The 9,719-nt window shown below is 35.7% G+C and overlaps 1 protein-coding gene across 1 annotated transcript; it reads left to right on the top strand.

Annotated features, from left to right (window-relative positions):
• Window positions 1-1,060: 1,060 nt before the first annotated feature.
• On the top strand, window positions 1,061-8,998 carry LOC104238624 (protein LAZ1-like). Its single transcript, XM_009793037.2, has 8 exons — window positions 1,061-1,362; window positions 1,446-1,502; window positions 2,757-2,865; window positions 3,980-4,164; window positions 4,264-4,352; window positions 4,689-4,950; window positions 5,139-5,390; window positions 8,237-8,998. Exons 1-8 carry the CDS (start codon window positions 1,180-1,182, stop codon window positions 8,579-8,581), a joined length of 1,482 nt encoding a protein of 493 aa, XP_009791339.1. The 5' UTR covers window positions 1,061-1,179; the 3' UTR covers window positions 8,582-8,998.
• The last annotated feature ends 721 nt before the right edge of the window (window positions 8,999-9,719 follow it).

Genomic DNA, 9,719 nt, shown 5'->3' with positions numbered 1-9,719 from the left:
TAGCACTAGACTCCGACATTTGACCCACTTTTACCACCACCAACAGAAAAAGAAATTTATGATGAAATTTGTTGAAATGGGCAGTCTTGATGGAGCTTAGAGCATAGAGGGTTTGATGGAACTGGTTGTAGGAGTATAACTTAGGGTTGGAGTTTATTTTGTGTTATAAATTACGGGTATGGGTCTGGAGTATCGTGGAGCGGATCACTTAAATATGATACCAGATGTAAAAAAAGTCACAGATGGGTATCACATGTCCCCTCCGTCTAATTAAGGATACATATATTAGGATGGTAAGAGGGTAGGGAGTTTTATGGTCCAATAGTATAACGGGGGACAACTTTAAATAATTTATCATAGTAGAGAGACAGATTAGACCCTTTTTCCGTTAAATCTATACCATGCTTGGTTGATGATATAAATTTAATCCCTTACGTTATCCTACCTTATCCCGTGTACCAAACGACCCCTAAATATTAGATCTCAAACAAAATAACGATTATATCAGGTTAAGAAAAAGAACACCAAAGGATGTGGTGCAGTGGATGAGGCTGCTCCTCCCTTAACCAGAGGTCTCGAGTTCGAGCCCTGGGTATGGAAAAATCCTTGGTAGGCAGCGCTACCCGCCGAATGGGGCCTTACTCGGCGTGAATCTGGATATAATCGGGCTCCAATGTGAGTACCGGACACCGGATGAGAAACAAAAAAAAGGTTAAGAAAAAGAAGTCTGAAATTTTAATTCTTTTATAACAGATAAGCATATTTATATGTTGATTAGATATAACTTTTTATTTAATATCAAATCAAACCAAATCAAATTCGTATAAAAAATTATAACATTTTCAATGACTGTTTGGGCCCTTCTAATCTTGGAAATTCCAAATAAAAGACCGCTTCTGGTAACTGGTAATGACGACATAAAACAAACCCAAAAAATTCAAGGGACCAAATCATAAATAGTACAAGAACTTCGACAAAATTCGACTTTGAGAAAAAGAAAAAAAAGAAATAATAATCAGGAAGGAGCTTCAACGAATCCTACCAATCATTCATTCAAAATTCAGCTCTCCAACTTACAATTTTTTTTATTTGAATATTTATTTTAACATTTACCAAAATTCAACCGGAGAAAAAAAATCATATGAGCTCCGATCATCGGAACCCTAAAAATCGTAGCTGATGCAAGGGATAATATCAATATCATCATCATCGGAGCATTTGAATCGGGTCATTCATGGCCTTTTCAGTAATTACTCACCTCCTGTCTGGGCAACACTAGTTGCTGGAGTTTTCGTTGTTGTTTCTCTCACACTTTCTATGTACCTCCTATTTGAACATCTCTCTGCTTACAAAAACCCTGAGGTACAATTATTTCTCTTAATTCTGTATGTTTTTATCATTTTCTGTTTATCTAATATGATAGTGTTTTCGTTCTTTGTTGGCAGGAACAAAAGTTTTTGATTGGTGTAATTTTGATGGTGCCTTGTTATGCAGTTGAATCAGTAAGTTAAAACTATATATTCTTTGTTAATTATAGTGGTTTATATCAATTTGGGTATAGATACAGTTCTGATTTTATTTTTTTTTTGCATAATTTGGACATGATCACTAATAAGAGTAATCTTATTAGCAGAGTAGGAACCCCCCCCCCCTTGGAGGTGAGGGTTCTGTGAGTTCTTCCACTTCTCCACATTTCCGACTTAACTAATTTTGTAAAGCCCTTGGAGAGTAAACGATCTGAGAAATAGAGAACATATGGTAGGTCTTGATTGTTGAATGGAAAAAGAAAAGATTGCTAAAAGAGTTGCTAATGAAGTGCAGAAAGAGTGACATTCACATGTCAGCTTAAGTTGTGCTATCCCATGTTCTTTACTAGTGGAATGTATCTTTTATTATAGCTGCTCAAGTCTAGTTTTTTTTTTTTTTGTTCTTCATTGAGGGGAAGAAGGCTTCATCTTTCAATTTATTGCTTTTATGGTGTCATCGGTTAGGTTTTAAGTTTGATCTACCAAGGATTTCTGAGCACATTTTCTCTTTTTTATGTACAACCTACATGTTCAACTGCGTCTTTCTGCTGTTCCCTTACACATTTATAATGCATATACTTCTAAAGCCAAAAAAAGTGGGATATATCTTTTTATTTTTAAACTAGTTTGACTGAAGAGAATCACATTAAAGCACCAAACAAAAGAAAAGTAAGGGCAAAGAAAGATAAATGTTATTTCCCAATTTTATTATTTTCCTAGATATTGGAAAAGTCAAAACTTTACTAGGGATAGAGGAAGGAATATATACGGTGTAAAGATATCCATATTGGTCATAAATAAAAGTTGATAACCTACAGATAGTGAGCACTTATAAAGTTAATCTAAAGCGAGTTTTCAAGAAAATGTTCCGAGTTTTAGCGGGGGTGATATGTTATTTTACATAGTCCCTTCCATCTCTTTATATATAAAATAACAACATTCATTAGCAAATATGTTTGCGTTTGACTGCAGTCAATTGAATTGAATAAATGAGACATATATTTAATATTGCATGCTACTATAGATATTGTAAGTTATGAAATTTATACCAGATAATTATCTCAAAAAGTTGAGTTCGTTACATTGACTGACTTATTGATGTAATTGCCTAAAGGCATATATTTTATTGAATATCAGCTCCAAGTATCTGGTCTATCTCAAGTTGGTTGTCACTGAACTCTGTTAGATTATACTTTGTCAATTTTCTGATTCTACGTGTATTTTTCACAGTTTGTCTCATTGGTACATCCAGCAGTTAGTGTTCACATCGGGATACTGCGGGATTGCTATGAATCCTTTGCTATGTACTGCTTTGGGAGGTATCTTGTTGCATGCTTAGGTATGGTTAAGTTTTTTTGTCTTAAACTTGATATTGCTAACTTTTATTTATGGGTCGTTTGGTTCGTGTACTAGTTATATCTAGACAGTAATGCATGGCTTTTTATGTTGTGAATAAAAATGTAGGAATTTGCTATGTAGTGGGTAATAATAAGGATCAGTGTGTAGTGAAAAATAATACATGGAATGTGTATGCAGGGATTACTCACTTTAAGACCATTTTTATTATCTGTAGATACTCTTATCCACATATTGCTAATACTTATATCTTGTTCCACATTTTGTTCCCAAAATAACACGAAGATTCCCATATAAGCATGTTTGTAGCACCCCAGGTTGTGTCCTTGTGGTCAATGATGTGGGTACAAACCTAGGAGTCAAGGGTTCAAATTTCCGGCGGAGACAAGAAACAATAGATGATTTATTTCCATCTGCCTAAGCCTTGGTGAGCAGAGTTACCCAGTATATGTGCTGGTGGGAGATAGTAGGTACACGGCAGAATAGTTGAGGTAGCAGAAGTTGGTCCAAACATCACGGTTATTTAGAAAAAGAAAAGAAAAAAAGAAGTTATGCATGTATTACATTTTATACCGCTAACCAAACACTGCATTTAGTTATGCGGAGATCCTTTTTACTAATGCGGCCAACAAAATGTCGCATTAATTATGCTGAGATTATCTTTTCTTGTGCGACCGACCAAACAATGTATTACTTATGTAGAATTTTATGCAGAGATTATCTTTACTATAGCAGCCAACCAAATGGTCCCTTAATGTGTAAATTCAGGATAATAACTCATACATTACAGCCTAAAGAAAAATATGTGATTTCCTTTTTTTAGCAAGTTGAGGACATTGGACAGTATACTTTTTTCTTCTATTCTTCTTTGATGAGAGCTCAAAGAGTCACTGAGGTTAATGAATCATTTGATTTTTACTCTCTTACATGTTAACATATGGCCCTTTGATATAAAGGGTTGGCATGCCTTCTTGGCTGATGAACTTTCTAGGTTCTCTTGTATTTTTGAAAATGCTGACTGAAGACTACCATGATTAAACCTGTGTTGAAAGTTTGATTCTACAAGTATGTTTTTCTAAAAAAAATTTGTGACTTAGGTGGGGAGGAGAGGGCTATACTATTTATGGAGAGGGAAGGACGTGCAGCTTCAAAGATGCCACTACTAGAGCATGGCTCCGAGAAGGGGGTTGTCAAGCATCTGTTTCCTATGAATTACTTTTTAAAGCCATGGAAACTTGGTCAGTGGGTCTACCAAGTTATCAAATTTGGAATTGTCCAATATGTGAGCATGCTACCTGACTTAGATCTTATATACCTTTGGACCTAAAAGCTATGATCATCTTTTCCTTGTGATTAACGTGATAGACAATTCTCTTTGTAGATGATCATAAAAGCATTAACCGCTATTTCAGCAGTGATTCTTGAAGCTTTTGATGTGTATTGTGAAGGAGACTTCAAGTGGAATTGTGGGTAAGAAAGACCTCTTATTTATTCTTGTACAGATCTAGCACTCTTGTTACGCTACTTCATTAATACAATCAGTACCTTTAAAAAAAAAAGACCTCTTGTTATTTTATGGATAATGACCCTCGATAGTTGCAAGTTCCAAGTACATTTCTCTAAAGTAGGCAAATATCGTACTTTATTAACACCAAGTGCCATGCCATAAAATTTTCGGAGCATTCATGTGGTAGATAGTCCTACAAGCTATTATAATCTGGAAGAATTTTCAGTACTGTGCTATGACTTATTGGGCTGATCTACATGTAACTAATACTATCTCTTACTTCAATTCTGCTTTTTTAGGTATCCGTATGTGGCAGTGGTTTTAAATTTCAGTCAATCATGGGCGCTGTATTGCTTAGTACAATTTTATGCCATTACAAAGAATGAATTAGCTCACATCAAGCCGCTGTACAAGTTTTTGACGTTCAAGTCAATTGTCTTCTTAACTTGGTGGCAAGGCGTGGCCATAGCTCTTCTCTGTAGCCTTGGTTTGTTTCGAAGTCCAATAGCTGAAGCTTTGCAATTTAAATCCAGTATTCAAGATTTCATCATATGTATGGAGGTAATTGTTCTGAAATTGGCCATGCATATATTACTCATCGTGTACTGAATATTTGCTTTTATGATTTTTAGAATTTTATTATGGATGCATGTTATGCTTTTAAGTTTTTATGGCTGATCTAGTGATGCTTGATATTCCTTCGACAATTTGACAGTTTTTTAACAGCTCTGTTTATTCATCCAGTACAGATGGGTGTTGCTTCTGCAGTTCATCTTTATGTCTTCCCAGCAAAGCCGTACGAGCTGATGGGAGAGCGCTATACTGGGGCTGTTGCTGTTCTTGGGGATTATGTGTCTGCTGACTTGCCAGTAGATCCTGAGGAAGTTAGAGACAGTGAGCGTCCGACCAAATTACGTCTTCCTCAACCTGACATTGATACTAAGAGCGGAATGACAATTAGAGAAAGCGTTAAGGATGTCTTTATTGGAGGTGGAGAATATGTAAGTGCCTCTTTCTCTTTGCTAAAGGTTTGAGCTATCTTATATTTGTGAATCTCTGTACAACTGAGTTAAAACCTCACAACTATGTATTACAAATGATGAGATCTCAATAATCTTCTCAGCAGCTGAAGTCTTATCCGGGTGCTGATACTCCTAATTGTCATGAGAGAGAGTTAAGGATAAAAGAAATGGACATCTTTAATACCAGGGGATACACCACGATATTGGTTGAATCAGCTTATGTCGTTCTTGATATTTCCGATAAGTTATTTGAAAGTAAAGAGCTTATTTGCCTTTTCAGGATAACTCAAATTTCTAAGATATCCTCACCATCCAAAATCAAGTCTTCCCATTTTGATTAATGACAAGTGCAGTAGGGGTCCTGGCAATCATACTGTGATTGACTCTAATTTTCTGTTTCTTTTCAGCATTCATGAACTCTGTCATTCACTGTGGTCAAGATAATAATGTATGGTCCAAAGTAAGAACAGGGGTACAAGGAGTGAACAAAAGGGAATACTGAATCTATACTGCTGTATTCAGATCAACTATGTGAATCTTGCCAATGCTACAATTTTCTAAAATGTAGGGAGACTTTTGAGTTTCTTAGTTTATCCACCACTTTCATCACATTGTTCTTGGGGTGGGATTGGATGATGTATTTTGCTTAGTGTCTGAGTCATCTCATTATCCTTCTTCTTTGCTTGTGGAGAAATGGTAGAATCTATTCTTGACACTAGGATACAACAACAACAACGACCCAGTCAAATCCCGCAAGTGGGGTCTGGGAAGGGTAGTGTATACGCAGACCTTACCCCTACCCTGATGAGGCAGAGATGTTGTTTCCGACACTAGGATAGACTGATGAAATGATACCGATGTTAGGGATGTACCACTGGACAATAGCTGGTCACACAGTCACCAGGGTTGGGCAAGTTTAGGTTTTATTTTCTGGTCTAAGTGATGACAGAATCATGATAGTGCTTATATGGTTTTCTCAATGCATCCGAATAATGGGCGGCCAGACAGTGTGATTACTAAGTGATTGCTCATTCTCTTTAATTAACCAGTTCACTGACTGGCTTGTTGGTGATGGTGACGACTGTTAGTTTAATTTTTGAAGCTAAGAATAGTGTTCGGGCATTCTTAGAAGAAACGGTGTGAAATATATATTATTATTTTGTTGTTGTTGTTGTTATTATTATTATTATTACTTTTGTTCCTTTTTATTTGGATTTTTAGAGAATCTTTAGTTATCATTTACCTTAATGGAAAAAGGAAAAAACATCTAAGTTAACTTCTCCTTATTTTTTCTCTCACCACTATCGCTGCTTTTTGCTCTTTTGCTGAAAGCCTCAAACTCTATAGCTGAAGCTGAGTAGTGACTGAAGTAGATATGAATTGTTAAGGCAATTTTTACATGAGTACTTTAATTGGAGTTTTTTTTTTCGGGGTAAGAAGCAACCCAACTTATAATCTTAAACTAAAATCCAAATAACCAAACCGATTAATCAGAAATCAAACTCTAAAAAGCCGAAACAAACTGGACTTATTTGATTTGAATTGTAATTTCTTAATCCGGAAGCTTAAAATTAAATTGAAATATGCTTAATCCAAACCTAACCGCCCAGTGCTCACCCATATCCACACTTGTTTACCCTAGCTGCGGATGAGATAATCAATAGGAATACATGAGGTTCCATGGTGCAATATATTTAAAAATGATAGTGTTATTGACGGAACTCGTGAAAAGTTCGGCTACAAGTTCGAATAATGGAGAACTGTATGAACTAGAAAGTAAGGTGTTTTAGGATAATAGAAGTAAGACAGTATAATACATCAAAACTACTTGAAGCTCGTGGGTTCCACTCTCCCCTAGAGCACATTTTGCTCCTTGTCCTACACTTTCGCTTTTTTCAAAAAGAGTATATGCATTAAAAAATCTAGCCCCTAAGAATGGTGATGAAGTGAGATTAGACGAGATTATGGTACCGAATGTAGCCAAACAAGATATTTAAGCTGAGCCTTCCAGAGAGAATGATAGATAAAGATGTAGTACTTAGGATAATAGAAATGGAGAATTGCTGCATTAACGTTATGCATATAAGAATATACGTTATTAAGTGAAATGCAAGTTATATAAAACGATTGTGAGACCAATAATGGTGTATGTCAGTGCATGTTAGGCCCCTAAATGCCAATAAGATGATCTTTTAAGAATACAAATGATAAGATGAATGGCTGGTCATATAGGCGACAACAACATACCAGTATCTTCTCACACTGTGGGGTCTGGGGTGCATGGTCATATAGGATTGGACAAAATAAGCTTCACATCTAATAGAGGGTTTAAGACATAGAGGATAGAATTGCTGGTCTCCTGAGATGGTTTGACGCTACCTCCTATGTAGACCTCCAAATGTACAGTTTGTATGTGCTATAATATAATAGAGGAGAACAGTAAAGAGGGAAAGAGGTAGATCTAATGATTTTTGAGAGCAGTAGTCTCAAATGACATACAATCTCATGGAATCAAGAAATTAAGTTCGATGTTCAACAAGGATTCTTTAGTTTAGCTATAGACTTGTATGTCAGTGTTGAGATAAGTGTGAGATCCAAAGAACTTCTACTTATAGATAACTTCAAATTTGCTTTAGACGATAATTCATTTAGTATTGGAATGAAACAGGCTTTAATAAAGTAGGTTGGATAGAAAGGATCCTATATCCAACTTTAACTAATCGGAACATAGATGACTGCTATATATGGTGTTGATCGTTACCTACTATCTTGTGAAAAGTAAAATATCAATCTGAAACAATTGGCACTCCTATTTCTTCTACCAGATAGTGAATGATTTGAAATTCACGGTAACCCAAGCAGTGGAGCCTGTAGAGAAAGGAATTCAAAAATTGCATAAGATCTCTCAGAACATAAAGAAGCATGAGAAAGAGAAGCGAACGAAGGATGACAGTTGCATTGCAACATCATCTCCAGTACGGAGAGTCATACGTGGGATAGATGATCCCCTTTTACACGGAAGCATTAGTGACAGTGGAACTGCAAGGAAAAAGAAGCACCGCTCCCGGAAATCTGGATATACCAGTGCAGAAAGTGGTGGAGAAAGTAGCAGTGATCAGAGCTTTGGTGGTATCCAAGTTCGTGGCCGAAGATGGGTAACTAAGGATTAATCAGAAAAACAAGAGCAGATAATAATTGCTTTGAAGACTTGCAGCGCAAGCTTCTGCCTTCAAAAATCTGGAGTTGTTTAGCTCTCTACTCTACTACATCATTCTTCTGCTCCGAGGAAGTTGAAGTATTTGCTTCAGCAAAGTTCATCTGGGTCTTTTTTTCTCTCCAGAGTTGAAGTGCTACATTATGAAAGCACTTGCAGATTCATTCTCTCTTGTCACTATTGTTGCACATAATGGTATTCAAATGTTGTATAGATGTATCCTCATACGTATATGGTCCCTCATTGTATTGGGATCAGTTTGCCTCGTATAGAAGGTTATGCATTCAGTTTTGGATCTTCGGTAGATGTACGTCCTTAATGAAATTAACTCGATCACAGCCATTATTCTATCAGATGGTGTTTTTCTCCTGCATTTTACTGATAATAATTTGTTGAAAGAGAGCACTTTGCTTTCAGCTAAGCCAGTATGTCAATGCTGCAATATTTTAGCACAAGACCTTCAATAACTGACTTGGGTATACTTCTCAAATACTTCATTTTTGTATTTTTATGTACTCAGTCGCTGCAGGTTCAGTAAAGTGTGTATTAGTTTAGTTCTACAATGTATATGCACAATTGTTTTTCCCCTTCAGAGTATATAGAAAAGGCCAGAGAAAGTAGTAATCATTGGTCCAAAAAGAACTACACTATACTAGTCTTTTCTTTCGACTATGAACTTCAAACATCTTTAAATATTTTTAACAATTAAATGTTGTGATTATATTGTTTTTTACGTAGCTCTTAAATAGGTAAATTTCGTCTTAATAAAATTAGATGAATATCCGAACTCATATTAAAGCTAGAATTGTTGACGTGTCCTGTCTACTTGAACTTGAACAAGATAACTTGTTTGATTATTTGTTGAGATTTGAAAAGCAAAATAACTTGAACATATATGTTGACATACAGCCTCATTCTAGTTTTTTTTTTTTTTTTTTGCCACTCAATTTTTTTTGAAAGAAGCTGATGAGTTTCTGATCAAAGCATGAGCTGTGCGAATAAGATCTTGACTTAACACAAATGGATGTGGTTAGACTTTAATTTTAAGTTATTTTGTGATTTATGAGGATAAGTAGATATGGAGTTGGCATTAA

This window comes from Nicotiana sylvestris, chromosome 7, assembly GCF_000393655.2.
Source record: "Nicotiana sylvestris chromosome 7, ASM39365v2, whole genome shotgun sequence".
Lineage (NCBI taxonomy): Eukaryota > Viridiplantae > Streptophyta > Magnoliopsida > Solanales > Solanaceae > Nicotiana > Nicotiana sylvestris.
The sequence above is the reverse complement of the archived record's forward strand: the minus strand, read 5'-3'. Positions and strand labels throughout refer to the sequence as shown.

Bases quoted from the DNA above. Each gene is read 5' to 3' on its own strand.
- LOC104238624 (XM_009793037.2), top strand. From the start codon at position 1,180: ATGCAAGGGATAATATCAATATCATCATCATCGGAGCATTTGAATCGG. The intron at 1,363-1,445 runs GTACAATTATTT...CTTTGTTGGCAG, and splicing joins CTGCTTACAAAAACCCTGAG to GAACAAAAGTTTTTGATTGG. The intron at 4,951-5,138 runs GTAATTGTTCTG...CATCCAGTACAG, and splicing joins ATTTCATCATATGTATGGAG to ATGGGTGTTGCTTCTGCAGT.